At 39.9% G+C, this 25144-nt stretch overlaps 1 protein-coding gene across 3 annotated transcripts; it reads right to left on the bottom strand.

Moving 5' to 3' along the window:
* Positions 1 to 1200: 1200 nt before the first annotated feature.
* kansl3 (KAT8 regulatory NSL complex subunit 3) lies at positions 1201 to 25144 on the bottom strand. 3 transcript variants are annotated; one of them, XM_036578507.1, is made up of 22 exons: positions 24971 to 25144; positions 23513 to 23806; positions 22208 to 22378; positions 21931 to 22021; positions 21415 to 21600; positions 21014 to 21145; positions 20537 to 20653; positions 20178 to 20276; positions 19383 to 19454; positions 19224 to 19298; positions 18529 to 18686; positions 17740 to 17803; positions 17368 to 17556; positions 16671 to 16827; positions 15286 to 15363; positions 13068 to 13247; positions 11399 to 11486; positions 10935 to 11062; positions 10531 to 10619; positions 9067 to 9274; positions 6867 to 6979; positions 1201 to 1833 (listed from the first exon to the last, which is right to left on the bottom strand). In XM_036578507.1, exons 2-22 carry the CDS (start codon positions 23725 to 23727, stop codon positions 1831 to 1833), a joined length of 2613 nt encoding a protein of 870 aa, XP_036434400.1. In that variant the 5' UTR covers positions 23728 to 23806; positions 24971 to 25144; the 3' UTR covers positions 1201 to 1830. The 3 variants fall into 3 exon arrangements, with proteins under 3 accessions (XP_036434400.1, XP_036434401.1, XP_036434402.1); XM_036578508.1 differs by having other exon boundaries at positions 24951 to 25135; XM_036578509.1 differs by lacking the exon at positions 15286 to 15363 and having other exon boundaries at positions 1202 to 1833.

Raw genomic sequence — 25144 nt, 5'->3', positions numbered from 1 at the left:
GAGATGAAACACCGTGAGAAATTCAGTTGCTTCATTATGAAATCAGGAGTCATGTGTGTTGATGTCCTCAGTAATTGCTGATCTATGGTCATTCTTGTCTTTTATATCCTAACAATATTCTGTATTTACAAAGCAAGAAGAGTTCAAATAGAGTATTTTCAGTTTTAAGATCTATTAGTGCATTCATCATAAAATGTCCACACACATGTTAAGGACAGCTGGAGTTTAAGTGGTGTAAAAAAAAGCCCTCAGATACATAGAAACTAATTTCAAGCCTGTAGGTCAGAGATTGTGGAAAACAATTTAATCAGGTGTGTCAAAATTTATGGACTTTTACTGTAAAACATTTACTGTTCAAAAGTTTGGATTCACTTACATTAATAATTTGTGTGATTTTTCTATATTAAGGGTGAAAAATGACTTGAGAATCAAATAAGTATCAGCATATATTTGCTTTACAATAAAATGTCAGCACTGGGCAGATAATTTAGATTTGACCAATATTTCTAAATTATATTTGAAGACAGATTCTTTGTAATAACAAAGAGAGAGGATGTTTAGATGCTGTTGGGCTACCGAGCTACAATATCTGCATTTGTAAATAATTATTACAAATAAATATCACACTCCATAATGACAATCCAGGTGGATCTAGTCCCAAACTCTACATTTTATATAAATTCAAAACATTTTTTTTAAATTTAAATTTAATATTTAAATCTACAGCTCATAATTCTTGACAAATCTCGCATTTTATTCACATATCTTGCACCTTGTATCTTATATATCCATATAGGTGCACTTTGTAGTTCTATAGTTACAGACTGTAGTCCATCTGTTTCTCTGCATACTTTGTTAGCCCCCCTTTACACTGTTCTTCAGTGGTCAGGACCCCCATAGACCCTCACAGAGCAGGTACTACAGGGGTGGTGGATCATTCTCAGCACTGCAGTGACCCTGTTGTGGTGGTGGTGTGTTAGTGTGTGTTGCGCTGGTACGAGTGGATCAAACACAGCAGTGCTGCTGGAGTTTTTAAACACCTCAGTGTCACTGCTGGAAGGAGAATAGCCCACCAACCAAAAATATCCAGCCAACAGCGTCCTGTGGGCAGCGTCCCGTGACCACTGATGAAGGACTAGAGGATGACCAACACAAACTGTGCAGCAACAGATGAGCTACTATCTGACTTTACATCTACAAGGTGGACTGACAAGGTAGGAGTGTCTAATAGAGTGGACAGTGGGTGGACACAGTGTTTAAACCCTAGCAGCACTGCTGTACAATTGCACTGGAACCTTTGACATTGCACAGGACTAGCAAACTGCCTTAACTCATTCATCTAAAATCAAACAGATTACATATTTGGTGATTCTAAACTTTTGAACAGTAAGGTATATGATCCTAGATCAGGTCTCTTACTCTGAGACACACACACAGGCCTGGGAGAGTGTTTAGACTAAAGCCCAGTTTTAAACAGCAGTAAGCGTATCACAGTGCCAGTACTGAGCGCCAGAGCCTTCAACGACTAACCTCAAACTTCGACCATCCTACACACAGCAAGACACTGAATCACCTCCTCTTTGTCATTAAGATGTGATCATAAAAGGAATGGGGTCCATAATTGTTCAGTCAGCTCTTCCAGAGTGTTGAGGCAGATAAGCAGGTTAGCCAGCAAAACCATCCAGTCAGTCGTTTTACAGCTGGGGATGCATCTGATTTCTGTGCACAGGTGAGGACACCACACAGCCCGTCTACCAGAGCCTTAGCAGGCAGCATGAGCCATTGTATTGCAGCTTCAAACAGCAGGGGGGGTTCCAATGGAGTTTTTGGTCACTATAAGAAAGAGATGAAGGAGAAAAGCAACAGTCATACTACAGAATAGAGCAGCAGAATATTTACAAAAAAAAACTGCTTAACCAAATCTAAAGCTCTCCTCAAGCCAGTATTAACAGTTACCAGCAAAAATCTAGCTTATCAAATCAATCCTGCATTAAGTCAGATGTGCTGGAAATTAGTAGAATAGTGTTCTTCCAAGTGTGTTCTTCTAACCAAGACATCAACATCTCTACAGAAAACAAGAAATTCCTATTGCTTTTACTGTATTGATGTTTATGTGAGAAGACAAATCAATGGGTGATAATGCTATGGGTCTGAAAGGATGTGTAGTTGTCAAGAAGCCCATACTGAGAAAAGGAAATAGACAAAAAGAACAACATTTACACTGTTAGAAATAAAGGTTCTGTGCAGTTACATTTCTCGTTCATCAAGGTACAAACAACGTAAATGTTCCCTCAAAAGGTACAACAGTGGTTTCAAGGTCCAACTGTGTACCTTAAATCAGTCTTTCCAGGTGAAAAGTACGTATTTATACCTTTTCATAACCGAATGTTTAAAACCAGAATAAAAAAGCCTGGAGACGAGACGGGGTGTGTGGAGTCAGTACAGCTTAGACAATATAATTTCAGTGGATTATCGTACAGTTATGTTCCCTGACTAAAAGGTACTGAGATGTACCCTTGAGGGAACCACCCCAGTGACAAGAGGGGTACTGCCCCAGTGAGAGTGTATAAATCAATCAAAGAAGTGGCTGGTGTTCTCTGACCGTACACTGACCGTTCCAGAGTCCAGACCTCAACATAACTGCATCACTATATGTATTTGTGATTACTTATATTATGAGAAGCAAAAAATACAACCAACTTCTAAGACTGAACTTTGGAGGTTTTCTTTGAAAAAACTGAATTGAAATAAAGTCTCCTGAAAAGAATGGAAGCCGCAATTTTCAGTTAAATATGCTTTCTGCTTTTTTCCTGATACTGAAAAATGAGTAGCTTGTACTTAGTGGCTTTCTTTACTTTAAATTCAATAACACAGTGCATATGTACAAAGTACTATGTAAAAGTTTTAGGCACGTGGAAAAAAAATCAGAATAAGCAATTTATCTGGGCAGTAAACATTAATTTGCTCAGAAAAACACTTATACGAGGAAAAACTACAAATAAAATCAATACAGTAAGTATTTTCTGTATGTCAAGGGGCTCATTTAACCATTTCCAAGCCTCTCCTCATGGCAGCCCTGTATTATTTGTAGTTATCATCCAATGCTTGGTTTAGATCATCAATGCTTCGTTATTAGTTTTTAAACATCTCAGTGTCACTGCTGGACTGAGAATAGTCCACCAACCAAAAATATCCAGCCAACATCGTCCTGGGACCACTGATGAAGGACTAAAGGATGACCAACACAAACTGTGCAGCAACAGATGAGCTACTGTCTCTGACTTTACATCTACAAGGTAAACCAGCAAGGTAGGAGTGTCTAATAGAGTGGACAGTGGGTGGACACAGTGTTTAAACCCTAGCAGCACTGCTGTAAAATTGTACCAGAACCTATGACATTGCACAGGACTAGGAAATTGCCCTAACTCATTCATCTGAAATCAAACAGATTACATATTTGGTGATTCTAAACTTTTGAACAGTAAATGTATATGATTCTAGATCAGGTCTCTTACTCTGTAACACACACAGGCCTGGGAGAGTGTTTAGACTAAAGCCCAGTTTTAACAGCAGTAAGCATATCACAGTGCCAGTACTGAGCGGCAAGGGGCTCATTTAACCATTTCCAAGCCTCTCCTCGTGGCAGCCCTGTATTATTTGTAGTTATCATCCAATACTTGGTTTAGATAATCAACGCTTCGTTATGTTAAATCAAGTGTGCTGGTGATGGAATTAAACAAATCCATACAATAGCTGGAGGCATCAAGGAGAAATCTTGTTAAAAACTAGTTAGTATTAATGTTTGCATTCGTTCTAATGATATATGTTGTTTTTAAAAGGCACAAACACACTTAAATGATTTTAAACAATGTGTTCAGGTGCTTAAGGCTTTTGCACAGTACTGTATATACTTGCAACTCATATTGGCTGATAAACGCCATCATACTGAATATCAGGGCACCAAATGTGTCGATTTTTAATTTGTATTTATAAGTTTTCTATTACATTTAAGTAATTCTTTATTTAATTGTTGGTTTTCATGTAATTTGTACTGCAATTCTTATAACTTTTTGGTCTTGTCGATAAAAGCATCATAAAACGTGGCATTTTCAGTCTTCCCTAAATTCCACCATCACCACATTCACACAATCCAGCAGTTCTACTGAGCTCTGCGAGGCCAAAAGTCCAGGCGAAAGAAAAGCTCGATATCAAACAATTACAGCCTTTTCTAAACTCAAAACTTACTGAAATAACCCGAACTCCTGTCCAGTGCCCTTAACGATCCAGGAGTGAGAGTGACAGGCGTGTAATTATCCTCGTCAGAATAATTAAGCAAATAATTACACTCTCATTCCTGTGTCGTCACAGAGGCTGTTACTACGGCAACTGGCCTGATGAAACTAATTGATTTCACAGCTGAAAATGAAAAGGCTATAATTGTGATAAATGGTGGAACAGAAACTTCGAAAGAGGGAGGAAAAAAGCACATCGCCGTCAATGACGGCTGATCTAACCGATTTGAGCAAAATAACGAATGACAGGCGACATCAAACAGATTTTGCAAGCCCTTAAATGTGGAAAATAAAAGAAGTGGGAGAACATCCCCGTGGCTTGCGTACTGTACTCGGACTACTGTTTCATTTACAATATAAACATTTATATATTACACACGCACAGAGACCAGGAGAATAAGTGCAGCATGAGAAACACCGTCATCCACAAACGTGGGAAAAAAGTACAGACAAGGCTTCAGGATGGCCGCTACTGTCTTTAAGCGACACTCTTTAAAAAGATTATTCTTCAAGGGTTCTTTAGCGAAGAAAATGGTTCTATACAGAACCTTGACCACTCAAAGAACCCTTTGCATGATTAAAGGTAGGTAGGTTCTTCAGACTGATGAAGAATGTGCATGAATGTGCTATGGATGGTTCTTTATAGAACCTTTTTGAAAGAGGTTCTTCTATTGTTACAAGTTTGACATTGTAACAATAGAAGCACCCTTTTGGGTGCTATATAGAAACAAAAAGGCTTTCTATAGAACCATAAACAACACATGCTCCATCAGTACCTTCTAATCATGGAAAAGGGTTCTTTGAGTGTTCATTTTCTTTACTAAACAACCCTTGAAGAATCATCTTTTTTTAAGAGTGTATGCAGCATATTTTTGCCCACTTTTCTATAAACTAGCATGTCATGCAGTCTCAGAAACCACAGTAATAGTGATTACTTAAAGGGGCACTTCAGCCAAATGCATCTGCTGTAAACATGCCTCACTGCCTTTTACAGTGGTGCCACAATAGTCTAGAGCCCATGTGTCAAACACAAGGCCCACACAATCCCATCCGGCCCGCAAAAGTATTTTAATTTTCTGTTAATATTAGCCCGTTTCACAATGTGCTGCACTACAGTCCCCAGCATGCACTGCAACGTAATGTGCTTTGACTCGTCTACCCCAACAGCAGTCTGTGGGACGGCGGTTATACCCTAAATTCTATACAGTTCTGTGCAATTTCACACCAGTCATATCAACAAAATGCATTTCAGCTGCAGTTCAACCAAAATAAACACTTAACGACAGCTCAGCAGCTCAGAAATTGAGCCCAAGTCTTAATGAACTTGCAGCAAAGAAAGGATGCCAGGGGTCTAGTTCAAGCAGATAAGTAGGTTTAAAAGACTGAGCTCTTGGGGACATTTAAATTTTGAATATTTCTAGTGTCCCTGTAATATTTCAATGGCTACTACAAGTGTGTATATTTTACTGTTGAAGTTTTTGCATATTTTGAATAAACTATGGCCAGTTCAGGTTATAGCAGAACACTACTTAAAAGATTTGAGAAGATTTTTTAAATAGGGCCCTTTTATTGGTCGAGTTTGACACCCCTGGTCTAGAGAGAGGTTTCCCTCGTGAAGACAAGGGAACCCCCCTTCTGATGATGTATCTTGAAGGTGGGAATTTGAAAAACTAGTAGCACCTCGGTGCATATATTTATGAGCTGTCTGAAATGTTTTTTCTAGCTGGTTAAAAGGGAAGGAAGCCAGGCAGCTAACGTTACTGCCAGGAAGCCAAATATCAGGTTTTGTAATTATTAGCTTCTACATCAGTGGCTACGCTAGCAGTCAGGATTACGTTATGGCAGTGGGTGGATGGCCAATGGCCATATGATGTACTTGTGAAATGCATGCTGGGTATGGTAGTAGAACACTGATGAAATACAAAAAGGATATAAAATTGTGAATTCTGTCAAACTGATGATGCAGTGCTGCACAACAGAATACTGCATATCACACAAAATAAAAAATTAGATGCTAGTTTTAGGCCGGAATGACCCTTTAAGTAATCTCAATTACTTGTTTACGTGGTTGCTGACACTGACATACTGTTATCTGTAAAAATGGAGACAAGTACAGACATAGTTTACAATTTAAGGTGCCTGCTACCACTGGTTTTGGCTATGCTGCACACTTTTGCCCACTTTTCTAGATAACATTGACATACAGCGTCAGAAATCACAGTCTAATAGTGATTATTAAGGGACACTCTGCCCAAGATAAAATGGAACCATTGCTCCATCACTATACCCCCCGATACACCTGAGACTAAGATTTTCTGGTTTAAAGACTAGGAAAACCAGAATGCCCTTTTTAAGTAATCTCAAGTACCTGCTTATGTGGTTACCAGCCACATTAGCCCTGTAGCTCAGTATATAGTGAAAGAAGAAAATTTAGGACAACAAACTTGTCTTGGATGTTCGACCACATTTGGGGGTCTCGGGGGGAAAATGTACACCTGAATTTTGTTTGAATCCTCACTTTAAACACTGCAAACTGTAGTTCTACTGGTAGCTGGGGCGAATTAGTAAACACACCTGGTTTTCAGGTGCGCTGTGGGGTGGCAGTATGGCTCCAGTGTGGCCGAGAGCTGGAACTCTATTTGGCTGTCCTCTCAGGGTGACTGTGATTGTTGTGGGGGCTTTGAGTCCTGTTGATCACAAACACACAAATGAGAATGTCTGAATCAGTAGAGCCAAAGCAAAAGTCTGTGGCTAAAATAAAAATAAAAAAAAAAAACTTAAACTGCATGTTTACAGATAGAGGTGCAATATTTAGACAAATTCCCAATGCCAGTGTTACAGTCCACCTGCACGGTTTCACTTTTTTCTGTTCAAACATGAAACTATGAGCAGAAAACAATAATCTAGATGACAGTGTTTCAACTCACCAATTAAACAGCACAATCAGAAACTTTGGGACTTGGAGTGTTTACAGTTAGCTTGAAATAAAAACCTTTATGGCACGGGTATGGTCATTTTCAAAATGGCAAAATATCTCAATTGCTGAAAACAAAACATTCATTTAGAGCAGTTTGATGTGAAATGGTTTGCTGGAAAGAAATTCCTGATTCAGATTTCTGTACAGTGGTGGTGACAGGAACCAGGGGTCATGATGTCTACAGTGCAAATATAGCCGTTTTGTTTACTATCCAAAACCACCAGTGAACCTACAGATGGAGCTTTTAAACATAATAATCAATAATAATAACAGAGTGGTAAATCTGAGTTTTCTTTAGGGACTCTTTTGCACCATTTTCTTACACCCTGCACACACCTCTCCACCACACATCAATTTAACAAGGAAAACATTTTAGGCCAAAACTTTCTCAAAACTATCAATGTCTCAGACATCAGTCAGTGAACTCGTAACCATTTTAGTGTAGTAACTTTCAGTAAGTTAGCTTTCGGAGGCATTAAGCTGTTTAGACTGGTTGTTCTCACCACTGTGAACAATTTGGACTCGGCACATTTTTGTACAATCACACCAAACAGCTATGAATGACCACGTGTATCTTAACCATCTGATCATACAGATATCTTGAAAAACCAGTGGTATTATCTTCCAACAAATATGTAGTGACTTATATTTCTAAAATAATATTAAAAATAAATTAACCAATAATATAAAACTTCACCAGTGACTCCCACCACCTCCACCTAATACAGTGATTCACTTGAAAATGTCCTCATACATAATTTGCAGTTCACATCGACTCCTGTTTAGATGACACTTCAATTCACCAAACTAGGAGACCAACTAGGGCTGCATACTAGCAGCAGGATTGTGTTTGGGTCATTGTTTGGATTATATACCTACCTTTAAAGAGCTGCTGCATTAATGAGCTGAAATAAATGACAGTCTAATGGGAGAACACACACACTTATGATTTCAATGTGGCAACATGATAAAACAACGAACAGAAAAACAGAGCAACATAAATTGGCAAAAAAAAAAGCTTCACAAGACTTTGACAGTTTTAAAAGTTTGCAAAGAGAAGCGAATGACACGTTAAATTATAAATAGATGTAAATGTAATAATTACAAACATAATATCATCAGAAATGCAATGACATTTAGCAGAAAATACACAAATAAAAAGGGCCAGAAGAGACAATGACAGAAATAAAATGGACATCGCTGACACTCGTTTGCTGTTGGTCATTTAATGAATGCATTTGTAAGGAGATGCCAAAACAAACAGCACTTGTGCATCACACAGAAAAATAAAAATAAAAATGTAAATGGACAAAAATAAAAACAACAGAAACAGGAACATAATGAGCTGGGAACAGTGGACACACTGCAGAAAGAATGAACAGAGTTGACGACACAAGAGCTACTCTTCGTCAGTAACGTGAAGTCCTTACAACCTACACTGGCCACTTAAATTAGTGGACAACAGCATTGTTCTCTTTTGTTTTAACTGACATTAATACAAAATCACACCGCATGAGAATAAACGGGACAAACGCTTCCCTTATTATATGTACAAGCACAGATTTACACATCTTACTGTCATCACTGATTTTATCACAATGCACTCTGTCGTCATCTCCAGTCTCAGCTCATTCTGAGACGGTTAGCTCCGGGTGCTATGCTAACTTGTACTACATGCAGTGGCGGCGGCCCGAATTTGACCTTTGACCATGTTGTCACGGTAAAACCCCCTGACTCCTACTCAGCGTGGACGCCTCTGTTTGCTGGAGCGCTGCATCGACGAAGACAAAGACGTACCCGCGCTCTGATTGGACACGTGAGCCAGTCCCGGCAGGCTATTGGCCAGCTTAGCCAGGCCGCCGTTGGTGAGCAGTTGGTGGATGGCTGTGGTTTTGGTCACTCCAGAGCCGGTGGACACGACTGGGACCGCACGCACTAGAGTGCCCCCTGCTGCACTGAGTGAGGTCAGCACTTGTCCATGAGGCTGCAACTTCCCTCCTGGAGCCTGAAAGAAAGAGCAAGTGAGGCAGGGAGGCAATGAGTGACGCAACGAGTGCTGTACACCACCCTGACTGAACGGAGGCCACTGTGTTAAGGTGGTCAGAGACACATATGACCACATAACATTTGTAGTGTGAAAGCTAAAGCACCCTGATGTGTGCCAGACCACACTGAAGGATCGTCTAATCAACTGGGTCATCACCAGAGATTAAAGCAACAGCATAGTTTCTTTCTTTCTCTCCTCTTTCTGCTTGTTCAGACAGGAAAACTCACGAGCAAGGAAAAAGTTGAGAAGGGGTCCGTGGCATCGTCATTGGGAGAACATCTTAGAGATTTTAACATGAATTCACTCAGGTGCATTAAAACACCGGGGCACCTGCTGCGTTCAACAATGGTACACATGTATGACATTTGCACTGTTATCCCCGTATGTTTTAACTTTTGTTAAAACATTTTTGCTTACCATACTAAGGTCAAGAGGTAAATTTTCCATAAAGTGCATGGACCCCGATAACTGGCAAGCTAAGCTCTTCCGGCAGTTAGGAAAGTTCACAAAATTCAACATGTTCTACATCAGTTTCAAAACAAAACTTAAAAGAAGCTGATCATCCACATTGCTGACATTCATTTACATTATATTAAATTATTTATACAATATTTATATGAACCTTTTTTCCCCCCATCAAAAGCTTTTGAAGAAAGAATTCCAAATAAGTGAGATGACACTTTACCATTCATGAAAAACACCCCCTTCACTTTTTGGTAATGTAATCTTTGGTGCATAAAACTGAAATACTGTATCTGTGGGTTGCCTGAAGAACTGTAACTTTTCATTTTCCTATAATATTGTCATTGGAAATTAGTTTGACAGAGTCTGCTTACAATTAAGATCGAGAGAGAGAGAGAGAGACAAAGGGTGAGAGCGAGCTTGACACACCACTTCTAAGTTCAAAAACATCAAAAATTTCACAAGCTCCTTGACTGCCCCCTAGAGGGCATTATGCATACAACAATAAACCTCCATAAAACCTAACAGCTGCAGTTTCCAAGAATTTGAAGCTTTAGGGTTTAGACCCGGAGCGAAAAGCGTACTTCAGAGAGAGATTCATGACGGGTCGAGCATAACTGCTGCTGACGAGGTGGTACATGACACTGTTTGTTTAAATGTCCATTAAAGAGAAGTGGAGGCTGACTTAAGTTTTCAATTTTATTTTGTTTAATGAAATTTACATTTATAGGGTTTTGGGTTTGGGGCAGTACCTGTGCACTGGAGGGCAAACCCGGGGATTTGGTGTTGATCTCTTGCAGGCTGAAGCTGAGGCCCTGTAACAGGCTACTGGCAGAGGGAGCTGCATAGAGACAAAACACGCACAGTCAGAAAGTGCCAGAAATACAGACCTTGCTGATTTCAACTGTGCACCTGAATTGCAATTCTACACTGAAATTCAGAACCCACAATATGGAACCACCCTGGAGGGGTCTAGCTTGCATATTTTGGTGCAATTCCTGTTCTAACACACCTGATCCAACAACTTAGCACAATGACAAGGCCCTTTCCTTTTAGGTCTGAGTCAGTCCGAGTCCTCCTAATATTAAAATTGTGCAGTAAGGGGTACTGCAGGATGAGGGCTAGAGGGCTAGGATGCACTGGGTTGGGGAGTTACCTTGTGCAGCTGCAGGTGTCTGAACCTGCACTGGAGAGGACGAGCCAGATATGACACTCCCCTGCAGGCTGTGGAAGGAACCTCCACTAGAGCCTAGACCTCCAGGCACATCTGTCAGAGCGCTAGACCTATAAACATGTGTGAACACCACCAAGCGCACATCAGCATTGTAACACCACAATACAACTTGCATAAATAGATCTACAGATCCACTCTGCATTTTTTCCTTCATAGATTTATGTTTGTGAATCGTGGAGATGGAAACGAGTGTTGAAATATTCAGGCTGAAAGGTTGTGAAATCAAACATGCATCATATCAGTTTCTCTCTTCTGTTCTGAACAACTTCACAAACCATACCAATCATCTCTGAAATGTAGAGCAAATCTGCACATCGTATGTTTTCTTACGCTTGTTGTCAAAGGTTTGTGAAAAAAACACATAGCTAAATAAATTACACACAAACCTTTGAGCGGTTAAAAGTCCAGAAAGTTCTTTAGCTCCTGACACAGTCTGGCCCATGGTCACTGTGAGGGGCTTTCCAGATGCTCCGACTTTAAAGACCAAAACAAAACAGAGATAAGATTTAGAGCGCATGTTAAAAGCACTCCCCTTTTTTGTTTTTTCCCCCTCACATTGATATGTTTAAACGAAGAGATGTGCAACATCTGCTTGAGTAAAAGCGTCACAATCCTACTTTTCCGTGCATTAAAACAAAAGTGCAAAAAAATTATATCAACAAATACAATTCTTAAATCTAATCAATATATTACAAATTGGCCTAACTGGTCAATACTAAATTGCCCTTACATCTAAATATGTGAAAATGCATGTCTGTGTGCCTGCCTTTTGATGGACTAGTGACCTGTCCAGGGTGCCCTGCCTAAACCCCTCCGTCATAAATGTATTAAAATAAATGTACTAACAAGATGTTTTAGGCCAAAAGGTCATCACTAAACTATCGCAAAATTATGTCTCAGGCATCAGTCAGCATATTCATAAACATTTCATGTAATAACTTTCGGTGAGGGAGCTTTTAGAGGCATTAAACTCTTCAGACGTCTGGTTCCAATCACCACCACTGTGAACAATTCAGACTCATTAAGTTTCTCTAAAATGGACACTTTACACCAAACCACATCTTAGTCATTTAATTATATAAAACTTCTGAAAAAATGGTGGAATTCCCCTTTAGGTTTCACTGTTATGCCGATGATATTCAGATTTACATTAGCACTGCATCCTCTACATTTCCTGAAACTCAAGGCAGTCAAAACGAATGTCTTGTTAGTAGATCCTAAACTTTGGTTTCCAACTTCTCCAATTTTACTGTCAATGTTGATGTTATTAGTATGAGATCAGCTCAAGTTAATAAAAACCTCGGTTTCATGTTTAATTAGTCACTTCTATTCTGCTCCTGTTAACCTTCAGAGGCCTTCATGGTCTCACCCCTACATACTATACTGAGCTCCTTCACCCTTACTGTCCGTCTCTCGCTCTCATATCTTCTGGCACTGGTCGTATTGCAGTCCCTCATGCAAGAGTCTCATCAGTTGTCGGCAGGTCTTTCAATGCTGCTACTCCTAAACTTTACAACTCCCTGCCACAGGACTGCTCTACCCTCTCTTCCTTTGAAGCTCAATCTAAGACCGTCCTCTTTACTGCACGTTATTCTTCTCTGCCCAATTCTTAGTATTTTTTCTTAATTTTTTATTTATTTTTTTCCTAATGTATAGTACACTCAGGTTTGGTAAAGGGTGCTTTAATATTGAACATATTATTATATTAATTTCCGTTAGCTTTTGTATACAACTGTAGGTTCAGGACACTATTCACTTCTGCAATGAAAAGAAAAACATCAAAAGAGTCCATCAAAAACAGGTCCTTATCCTGTGGCTGTTTTCTACATTTTTCTTCATGTCAGCAGATAAACTGGCCTCTTGGATTCTTCAACAAGATTACTTTTGACAGTTTAAGGTTGGGGGAAAAAACCCAGGACAAAACATTCAAGGGCACAGTACCGCAACCCACGGTTCACCATTCGTTTTCATTAGGTGTGCATGGCTGTGCTCAACCCTGCTTCATTACAATAGCAGCTCAGTGGTTTAATGAAGCCAGAAAGGCCTTTAATTTACCTTCTTGAGCCGCAGAGGCGGCCGTGGCCCCTGCGGTGTCAGCGTGGGAGACTATGGTGACTTTGATCTTGGCTCGTTTGGAGGATTTGCTAGGTGTGGGGCTGGGCGTCTGCCTCCTCTTCATATGGAGCCGCAGGTCATCCCGATCCAAACCCTCCGCCTGCTCGCCCGACACGGGTACTGTCACACGGAATATGTAAAGAGAGAGTCAGAGACGCCTACACACAGTGAGGGAGCTTTCTGGCCAATAAATGTGAAATTCCTGAGGGTTGGCTTTCAGAAATGTTCAGATCAAAAATGACAGAACGTTGTCAAAAAGTCAATGGCTCTCTTTTGTGATGATTGCCAACATACCGTCTAACACCGTGTTGTTTTTCTACTGTAAAAGTATAATTTTGGTCAAAATTAAATTCACACAATTTTGCCCTGATTTCAAAAGTAGTCAATCAGTCAAGACGTCTGAAATTTGCTGCTTAGATTTCGGCACTGGTGCTATGAGGCGAATGTAGCTAACAATTAATGAAAGCTTATAGTTGACCAACCATCAGGATACATGCCTAAACCATCACACACCTGCCTGACCTATTGATGAGTGGTAAGGCCCTAAAACCAATTTTCATTAAAAACTTAAATAATATTGCTGGTAATAATAAAATGAACCCAGTATATTAACATTAATATTAACACCTCTTCCGATCTGTTAAACTAACATTTTTGGAGTCAGTCCTTTCCAATTTCGAGTATTTTTCAGGGCTAAATTACAGATGGAGTTATCTGAAACTAGCAGTGCTCCTACTCTTTAAGGGACTCGTGAAACTGGTTACGTTTTTTTTTCCATCTGCTAAATCAGAACCTGGAAATCCTCAAGAAAACTATACACAAGAGTGGCTCAGCAACAGCTAACAGGCTAATAACTACAGAACACATTCACTTCCAGGTAGCACTCCGATGCCAGCCACTCAATTTTGTGCTCTCACACTCTTTAACCTCTCAACAGGTGTTACATGAGCATTAGTTAGCTGGTACTGAGCCAATTCTATAGTGAGTGGAACCTTTAGCGTGCTAGTGAATGCTTTGCTAGTGTTAGTCTAGCCCAGCATGTTACAGTTTAAAACACAGAATAGGTTTGATTTGAGCTTTCTTTCACTCCAACCCCAGTCATTATCATCTACAGAGCACTACTTACACAGAAGTGAAGCTCTACTGCGGTGTTTGGATGAGTCGGCCACTGGATAAGAGAACTAAGCCAGAGGAGCTGACTAGCACTAGCCTAGCTAGGAAGCTACACATCCAAACACCACAGAACAGGTTTAATTTCAGCTTTCTGTCCCTTCAACACCAGCCACTCTACTTCGTTACCTCAGATTTGAGTAATTTTCATCTGAACTTGCATCAGTGTAGCTTTTTGTAGACTGAATCGAACCTGTTCAGTAGTGGATGCTAGCTAAACTACTGCTAACCAGCTCCTCTCTCTTAGATAGCAGTGCAGTTTAACATCTGACGTTTTGACATTTATTGAATGGTTAATTGAAAATTGTGCACTGTTTTCAATTATATGATGACTGCGTATGTGAACTCAACTTATTTGGTTTGTTTTTTTTTGTTTTGGTGGCACAATACCAACCTGTAAATAGCCACATAGCCCTGAGCATAGTTAGCTGTGTTCTTGCTTCAAAATGCTGCTGCTACTATTTTTAGGTATGTGATGTTCTTTTGTCCATTTGAGTACATTAGGATTCTTGCTGAAATCACCACCGTAATACAAGCAGAGTAAACAGCTCCATTTTTAGCCAATCAATGTTAGCTCTTGGGCTATTGCGGCTATAGGGTACGAAAAAAAATGCATACAGAACAAAATCCAAATGGATGTGAGCTAAAGGGTGAAAACCTTACTAACAGAAATAGATCCACATTTTAAAAATACAATACAATTAAAAACAAAGACAAAGTTTCACAAAAGCAAGTTCAAGTTTGTTTGGGGGGGGTAGACTTTGTAGGGAAATGTGTTTCAGATCCATTGCTATTGTTAAACAACAGCAAATGCGATCCAATGAAACAACATCTTTCTTTCATTAGCCACGGTGAAGAACATGTTGACTTCAAAGAATCTACAAACAGATGTTTCACCTTCTGAGATGCAAAGAAGGGAAAGAAAGAAGGGAAAAAGGCAGGACAAGTGGTATATAAAGAGAGAGAGGGAGAGAGAAGACATACTCACCAAACAGACAGGATGGACTGCCAGGAGGAATGCTCTTCCTCACCAGCATGTTCTGTTTCATAAAGGCAGCGAACTGAGCTGGAGCGGATGGAAGAGACGGACAGAGTGAAGGGGGAAAAGGAAAGGGGACAGGAAAGAAAGGAAACACACATGCAAACTACAAGGGGGAGCTGGGATGCACTACGATGGCTTTAACTCTAAAGAGGAGGGAAACATGTTCAACATGGTTAAAAGGCAATTCCACTAATTTTTTAAAATTTCCACATATTTCAATCATTGAGATGGAAACAAAGTCATACAGAGTGATTTGAAGTGAAAGGCTGCATTATAGAGAAATTTGCTCTATTCTCATTTGTTTACAATGGTGATAGGAACCAGGGGTCACAATGTCTACAACACAAATTTTTGCCATTTTAGCCATTTTATCTAATATTTTATATGTAATGTTGATGATGGTAAACCAGAGGTAAATTTGATAAAAATAAAAACGTTTTTCATTGCCTCACAATATCCTGCCAGTACCTCTCCATAGATATGTTTTTAAAAATACATTTTAGGCCAAAACTATTGAAACCCAATGTCACAGGCATCAAGCAGTGTATTAATAACCATTTCATGAAATAATTGTCTGTGAGGGAGCTTTTAGAGTCTTCTAACAGATGCTTGGTTTCTTCCACCACTGTGAAGAATTCTGACCTTTTTTCACATCAGCAGTTAGAACTAGAGCAAAGCGTTTCGCATCAAACCAACCTAAATTACTCTGTTTACATCCTAACAATTCAGGATGTTTACATCCTAACTATATACCTGGAGAAATTTTTGAAAAATTGGTGGAATCCCCCCTTAATGCTAACTAGATGTTAAGCTGCAACTAATCACAAATAAACAACTCAAAGACAAAGTGAAACTAAAACTAAGGATCTGTGTGTGAGAAGAACAAAGATAAACACCTTTAGTCTGTGAATCTACAACATGAGTGTACTATATCTGTCAAAAGTTTGGGGATATCTTGCGACCTTTTGACCCTTTTAGGGTAATATTTGAATTTCTCTGTTGCTTTTAAATTAAGTAAATTAAGAAAGTGCTTGCAATGATTTAGCGTTTTGGCCCAAAGGTGGTTTAAACACATGAAACGTTTAAGTGTTGATGAATGCTGACATCACATGAAGAGAATAAAAAGTGTGTGTTTTTTTTTATCTTTTTAATATCTGCAGAGTTCTCACAGAAATTGCAAGAGCTAAAAACCCTTGGCTTTTTACAGAAAAAAGTGTTCATTTATAAAGATTTTGAAAAGCCAGATGTTCCCAAACTTTTCACAGGTCATAATGTGTGTGTGTGTTTTCACACCTCCATACAGTTTGAGTGTGTGCTTTGTATGTACACACCTTGAGCTTGTTTGTGTGTTAGCACAGTTCCAGAGCGCTGCATGTGAGTCTTGAGCAGCTGGGTGGCAGTAATGAGGCTGGACTTCTGGGCTGGAGACAAACCGGTAGTCTTGGGCTTGGGACTGGCTGTAGGACTACTACACACACTGGACATGTCCTAGACAAATATCCAAAACTTCCATTATTTACTGCCTTCAGCATTTAAACCTGACCTTAACCCTTTAAAGCTGATGCACAAACGTAACTATTTCTGCCATCTAAACCACTATTTTCTATTAAAAAAAACAAAAAAAACAAAAACAACTATTTCCAAATGCTGATGTTGTTTTTTTTTCTATTTAAAGAATGTCTAACAAAACTGTCCCATGTGTCCCAAACTAACTTTTTGAACAAGAAAACAGATGAATAGGAATACAAGTCACACATCAGTCAGAATTTATCATTACTCTGATTAAACCAATCAATATTAAATGCTTACTGATCCGAACTGCACTCTGAGAGCGTTGGCTTAGAAAAAGAAGCACGGTATGTCCAATAAGGAACCCTCATGCATATCTTATATAATGACAGAAAACATGGTAGCACCTTAGAAAGCTCCAGTTCTTTCAGTGAAATCGCTCATGGTCAAAATCCTTTGGGCCATTTCACTGTAGTCATAGTAACAATTTGATTATTCCACAATCCAAAATAATCTAACCTCTGATCCTGAGGGAGAGATTGGTACCCTGATGGCAGGTGAGGAGGGTCGTGACCTCTCTGAATCAAAGGGCAACTCGCGACGAGGCTTCTTTTTCTTCTCTGTGTCAAGGTCCCGTGTTTCTCCCGACGTGTGACTTGGGCTTTCTGCTCGTGTCAGGATTCCTGTCAGGAAGTCCACAATCTCATCCTAAAGGACACAAATCACTGTTTTTAATTCCAAACTGCACCAAAAGAATCACGTCATGGTGAAATTTTGGACTTCATGATGCACTGAATAATGTTCTAAAGGACTATGTTCAAATTGACAGATTGTGAGCTCAGAGATTTACAACCCTAGTCCTCATATTTGACATCAACTGAAAGTAAGAACCTGAATGCAGCGATCCACCATCGTCTGCGTCAGGCCCTCAGTCTTCATCTTAGAAGAGCTGATCCTGCAGTGGGGACAAAATAATGAATCAATGAAAGCTTCATATACAAAAATATGTTGTTGAGCACTAGAATAGTTGTTTTAACCTGTTAACAAAAAAGCAAAAAAAAAGCAAAAAAAGAAAAAGAAAAAAACCACAAACACTTTCACATTAAGTGAACATGAAAAAAACAACCAAAAAAAAACCTCTTGGTCAAGCACAAACTACATAAGTCCCAAATGCCAACACACTTGCAGAATGAGTTTTTAAGCAATGCTCCCTAAAAAATCTACAGTAAAATGATTATTTATGATGCAGAAACTGTACAATAAAAAAAAACACGCAAGAACTTCATCATTTACATTAACATAATTCATACAGACATAATAACCTGAGACATTTACAAGGGTTGTATAAAAGACTAGTACATTTATAGTCCTATTTACATGCACAGCATGACTTTGCAACGTGAATTACCCACTTCACGATGAAGGTTATCCACGAATGAGTCTCCCATTTTTTTTTTAAATATCAGTTTTCCTGTTTTCCATTTATTTCTGACAGAATGTTTAACATCAGGGACATCTCTTTTTCTCTGTAACAGTGCGGCTCTTGCGCCAGGAAAAATGTCCATAAAAAACCTAGTAGCAGCTCAGCGAGAGCCCTGGTATGCTATGGTATAAAATGTAACGTCTATTAACTACTGGTGTGTAACTACTTATCGTCCACAAGTATAACCACCCACCCACCTGAGGTTGTCATCTGCCCCTCCAACAACCACCATGCTATTGTCCGCTCTGATCTTCTCCCTGAACTCTTCCATGTTCTCTATGCCACACTGCAGTGCATTCTGGCCCACTACAAACAATACAGGGGTCTTCATGTCTAATAAGGGGTCGTCCACATCCTGAGCAAAAACAAAAATACAGCAACATGCACAAAGTTGAGCAATGTAAGAGTTACTGCTCTGCACATCATCTGGTAGTATGTTAAATCACATGCCTACACCACAAACAAACAACTAAATGAAATGAATAAATGAGATATGAATAACCTTTTATGCTGGCTGCACCCAAAAGACACGTTACATTTTCAGGGTACGCGTTATTTATTTATCACAATGTAAAACCTATTTGCATATGAAAATACCATTCATCTTAATGCACAACTTAACATCAGATAATATTTTCAGATGCATGAGTCCTTTAAGGGCTGGACATACATTGCTAAGCCCTCTGATACATCAGCACAGACTGTCTACGAGTCGGCTTCCTAGACAGGGATTACGCCTAGTCCTGGTCTACATTTCCTTTTCAGTGGAGAATCTCCATTCAGAAATGCTCAGTCCAGGACTAGGCTTAATCCCTGTGCAAACAAGTGTAAAATCCCTGATCCAAGATTAGCACACTTGACCTGAATCTTCTCACAGTCTACTCTGTCTTACCCCTCTGGGTCCATTGACCGTTTGTAGAGGGAACCCCAGACATACAACAGCAGTCACATATTCCATAAGGGACACCTGCGCAAAGAGAAAACAATAATAAATAATAATTTACAGCCGAAGGAATGAAGAGTTGCCCAAATCATTAATTACGAGACTTACATGACAGGCGATTAGTGCACCAACGTTCCAGCCCACCAGGATGATGGGTTTGTGGGGGAAGTGACTGTGAACCTGGAAACAGTAACAAAGCCAATTAATCACCAGTGGAATTATCCGACACTGAGCATGTGACGGTTAATAAATGGAAACTTCAAATATGAAATAATATATTAAACACCTGAATTTTCCCTTTTAAACAGGAAACAGTGTCACAGTTTTGAAACATACTGTTTGCTCCTCAACCTATACAGTCCATATGTAGAGCCTTTTAAATTCCGTGTTTTTGTGAGGTCACGAAAACCAGCACATACATATACATATATATATCATATATATATATATATATATACGCACATATACATATATATATATATATATATATATATATATATATATATATATATATATACGCACATACATATATATATATATATATAATATATATATATATATATATATTATATATATATATATATTCATTCACCCTACAGCAGTTGGGTATAAAACAATCACAATGAAGTTATGTGATTGGAGAGTTTCAGCCTGCTTTTTCAATCAAGCACAATACAGGACAACCAATCAGAACAGATATCATTTATATTTTCTCATACATATCGTTACTATAAGAATAAAATCTCGCAACCTTTTCCATTATTGTAGTTTTCCATTTTTTGACAATTCAAAAAAAAGGCCCAAATTACTTGGGGAAAAAGTTTGGTTACACTGACAACTATATATGTGAAGCCCACTCATATAAAGAAGACCATTTATCCTTGTAAATGAGTGAGGTCTCACCTCCATAACCTTCCCTCGGACTGTGCCGACCATGTGCTCCAGACACTGAGTGATGCCTAAGTTAGATCCACTGCCCACATGAGTGGTTATAGGGATGACCTGAAACAACAGAGGGCCAGGGTTAAGTTATTTAATGAAGGACTGATTTCCTTCAAATACATACCAGATTCAGCATAATGATACAGTGCACATACTTATAAAGGAATAAAATGACCAATTTTGGTTGAAATGGGAGAGAAGAGCTGTCATCAAGTGGCTGTCAATCACGGGGAGCCAGCAACATGACAAACATGAAAGGACAAACCTAATCATATTTAAGTGCAACAAAGAGATGCACAGTTTGTTTGGTAATGACTTGCCTTTCCCAAACAGGAGAGCTGTGACTGCCAGAATCTCATTCGTCGTGAAGCAGAGAAGGTGGGGATCGTTGGTGAGGATGGACAAAGCAGGATTAGAGGTGAACCAGGAAGTTTACTCTAAATATTCCACAAAACAAGGAGAGAGATCAACAGGTAATCACACTGTAAAACCTCATACAGTCAGACTTCAAAAGTACTTCCTGAAAATTATCTACAAATGACAAAAACCCAATGAAAGCCACTAATGGACTAGACTGTTACCACCTGTAAAAGTAAAAATAAAAATAGTCAAATGGTTTTTGAGATAGGAATAATTTAACCACAAGAACAAATTGCGCTAACAATGAAAATCAGCCAACATCAATTAACATGTCACATGTTTTGACCAGTTAACATGTGGCTACAGTCTTTCATCCATTTCCTGTCTAAAAACCAAACCAGTGACTTAAAAAAAAAAAAAAAGCAACTTGAACATACAGGTTTGTTCTGGGACAGCACGCCCACAGCAGGGTCCCAAGGTCGCTTCAGCAACAGGGACAGTGCCTCGGACCCCACTGCCCCAGTTTTAGCCGATGAAGACTGCAGCATCCGATCAATCAGAGACGGCACCTAATAGAACACAGAGAGGGAGAAAAGCATGGCATCTCTGAAAGCAGTCAATCAAGCCCCTACTGGTAATAATGATCATATATGCAGCACACATAATATAACAAAGGACAGATAAAGAAAGGCAAGCAACACAGTAAACATAAGCAAAAACAACTGAATGAGATGTTAAGCAAAAAGCGAAAAATAAAGGGGGGGCAAATGACAAAGAGTTCAGACACAGAAAGAATCAGAACTGAGTAGTTATAAGAGGTGGGGCTGAAGTGGTTCACCTTGCTTTTGAGTGTTTGCAGGACATCCAAGTAAGCTGCCAGCATCGCCAGGCTCAGAGATTCCACGAGGGTAATGTGGAGCCACTGGGTCAACTTGGTGTCCCAGTTCACACTAGCCAGCGCGTGCCGAACCTTACGGGCACATTTATCTACTGCAATCCTACGCAGGACAGGCTCATTAACAGCCTGAAAGGAGGAAAAAATGAGGTCAGGCACATTTAAATTCACCCATAGGCATGTATTCTATAGCCCAGCATGACCATAAATATGGTGAGACAGAACATTTCATATACAGAAAATACTTTAATGTACTAATAGGAGGGAAGTGAGACATTTTTCAGTATATAAATGTTGTGAACAACATCACAAGAGATCAACAAGGAGATATACAGACAAAGCTTAATCTACGCTTTGCTCTAGTAACCATCTATCCTGTCAAAACAGCTACACTACAGCTAATGTTCGGTTTATGGTTAGGTTTAAGAGATCTTCTATTGAGGCTCATGGGGAACTCACGCATTCATTGGCCAGCCGAGCCAGTCTCTCAGCCTGCAGAGCCTTCAGGACCTTATTGAACAGCTTATTTTGAGCCATGCTCCACCCAGTCCTAGAAAGACACAGATTAAGATAAGCGATATCAACACAGTGCATCAACATGTTTATTCTGTCTTCTGGCATAACAGTACTACTCTGAGAAAACAACATCATACTTTAGTGGATCTAAAAGCACTATAAAATATTAGTGAATGGGGAAAAAGACAAGAATTCTTCCTTACGTCCATTTCTTTCTTACTTGTTAATGTGTTCTTCCCAGTCGTCTGGAGGTGGAGGTCCATCAGCAACAGTTCGGGCAAACAGAACGTGACGTTCGCACTCGTTCATAACACTACGCGCCTTGTGGTTGTCATAGAGAGGCATTGGTGTCGGTGTGACCGTCTCCACATCAATGGACAAGTCCAGGTCCCTGGACAAAGCAATCACACACACATAAGCTTATGCCTACCAATGGGCCTATCAGGACCTTGTGCTGCTCTCGCTGGAATAAGCCCTGATCAAGATTTTTAGTAGGTAGGCTTACACAACATATGATATTGTAATCACAAATTACATAATGATAAGCTTTCCTGAGCATTTCATGGGTTTCGTCAGTACTTAAAGTTTGATGGCCCCGTTTACAATTGGCATTAACATCCTATCAGTGTGACTGTGGTGACTGGATCGTGATTAAGTCAAGACATGGTGTGTTCATACTTGCCCTTTTAATGCTTCTGCTATCCTCAAATTTACTAACGTCTTTTATCCTTAGGGCCAATTTGACCCCAGCAATTTAAACCTCTGGGAAATGTCAAAGAGTCAAAGTCAACCACTAAAGGGGCCATTGTAAAAAATCTCAACTAACCCGTGTGCTAGAGAAAATGTTTTTGGTTCATTTTTAATTAATGTTGTGCTATAACCCGAACTGGCCATTGTTCATTCAAAAAACGGAAAAACTTCAGTAGTAAAATATAGGCACTTGTAGTAGACCCTGAAATATTACATGAATACTGGAAATATTCAAATTTTAAATTTCCCCAGGAGCTTAGTCTTTTAATCCCACCTCTCTGCTTGAACTAGACACCTGGCATCTTTTCCTGCTGCAAGTTCATTAATACCTGAGCTCAATTTCTGGGCTGCTGAGCTGACGTTAGGTGTTTATTTTGGTTGAAATGCAGCTGAAATGCAGCTAATGTTTGGTGATATGATTGGTGTGGAGCTGCATAGAATTGTGTACAACTGATGTGTAACTGCTGTCCCATAAACTGTTGTTGGGGTAGGAGAGTTGGAGCACATATTACGTTGCAGTGCATGCTGGGGACTGTTGCGCAGCGCATTGTGAAATGGGCTAATATTAATATAAAGTTAGAATACTTTTGCGGGCCTTGACACATGGGTTTTAGACAGTACCATCAAACAGCTATTGCTAAATCTGGATCAGAAGTCTTAAAGGACTCTATAACCCATTTTTCTTCCACGATTTACAGATCCTCTGAACCTCTAACTAACCCGTACGGGCCTTTAAATATGTTTAAACATCACATAAGCACTAAACATCACTCACGCAGAGGAATCGGGCTGCCGCCGTGGGGTGACAAACAGCATTCGGGTGGGCCGGGCGCTGCTGGCATCTGGGTGAGCGTTCCATGGCTTGGCATAGCTGTGGTCCAGGAAGACCAGATCAAGCTCTCTCTCATGTACAGACAACTGGAAAAGCAGCGACGTTCCCATCCTACGGGCCGACGTCTGGAAGTCCCTCTCTCCGCTGCCGCGATACATAGTTCTCTAGCTCCTCGTGGGAGCCTCGCAGTTCCCAGGAGGATGGAGTGCATGCAGCACAAACATAGGAACGGTCAGTCTGGGGAGAGAGAAAGGGTTTGCTCTGTATACTTTGTTAGCACCCTTTCACCCTTTTCTTCAGTGGTCAGAACCCCCATGGACCCTCACAGAGCAGGTACTATCTGGGTGGTGGATCATTTTCAGCACTGCAGTGACGGTGACCTGGTGGTGGTATGTTAGTGTGTGTTGTGCTGGTACGAGTGGATGAGCCACAACAGTGCTGCTGGAGTTTACAAGGTGGACCGACGAGGTAGGTGTGTCTAATAGTGAGTGCACACAGTACTGCTGTATCTGATCCACTCGTACCAGCACAACACACACTAACACAACACCACCACCACCACATCAATGTCACTGCAGTGCTGAGAATAATCCATAACCCAAATACCTGCTCTGTAGTGGTCGTGTGGGGGTCCTGACCATTAACAAACGGGATAAAAGTGGGACACAGAAAAACAGATAGACTACAGTCTGTAATTGCAGAACATCACTATGGTAAGTGGAGCTGACAAAACAGACAATGAGTAAAAACACAAGGAGATATACATAACAAAGAGCTCAGTTATTGAAGATGAGCGTTTCCAACCATTCAACATTTTACTGTATTTCAGTTCCCAACACATCTAAGCAGGTAATCCTTGATTTCCTGGATTCAAGTGAAGTATAAACTCCTAATCTAGATAACCTACTGCCTATTAACGTCTGTCATACGAGCATCTGCTCAGCTAAGATTATATGCGCAATGAATACAACAGCCTTGACGTCCAGAACCGACTTACACAGCAAACCTTATCCAAAGAACTTAGCTCAGTAATTTATCCAGTTCAGACCTCGTAAACTAACGTTACACTTATAGTTAACGTCTTGCATAAGATACGCTTTTAGTAATCCAGCCCCTTGTAGAGCTGCTATCTGGCCTGGCGCCACTGTCAGTCTCTTTACTAGGTTAGCTGGCTGGCTTCAAAGCTCAGACATTGAAACGTCAACTGTTTGCAGAGTATGTCAAACATCCCGCACATAACCAGGACTCCGAAAAGGTTAAAACAGCTGTTATGAACTGTTTTATTGAGCTAGGTTATCTGGCTGCCTAAGCTACATCTCCCCTATATGCGTGTGCTAGCACGCAAGCTAACTTAGCAGGTTAGCTCGCGTAACGTACTTACTTTTCACTTTGGTTACTTACTTTCTCAGGACAGTGTAATAAAACTGCGTAAGTTCACGTCATTGTAATCTGAACATGGTGATTAAATTGTGTCGAAGGTAAAGGAAAACTGAAGAAAGTGAATGTAAAAAGGGTCAAAGCTGAACGTCCCGATGATCTCGCTGTATGATCATGGCCGCCGCCTTTTGTTTTGCC

Source organism: Colossoma macropomum, unplaced genomic scaffold (assembly GCF_904425465.1).
Source record: "Colossoma macropomum unplaced genomic scaffold, Colossoma_macropomum, whole genome shotgun sequence".
In the NCBI taxonomy this organism is placed as follows: domain Eukaryota; kingdom Metazoa; phylum Chordata; class Actinopteri; order Characiformes; family Serrasalmidae; genus Colossoma; species Colossoma macropomum.
Note: the sequence above shows the minus strand (reverse complement) of the source record. Positions and strands in the feature narration are given on the sequence as shown.

Bases quoted from the DNA above. Each gene is read 5' to 3' on its own strand.
- kansl3 (XM_036578507.1), bottom strand. From the start codon at position 23,727: ATGTATCGCGGCAGCGGAGAGAGGGACTTCCAGACGTCGGCCCGTAGG. The intron at 15,364-16,670 runs GTGTGTACATAC...CATCCGCTCCAG, and splicing joins AACACACAAACAAGCTCAAG to CTCAGTTCGCTGCCTTTATG. The intron at 10,620-10,934 runs GTAACTCCCCAA...GTCTCTATGCAG, and splicing joins GACACCTGCAGCTGCACAAG to CTCCCTCTGCCAGTAGCCTG.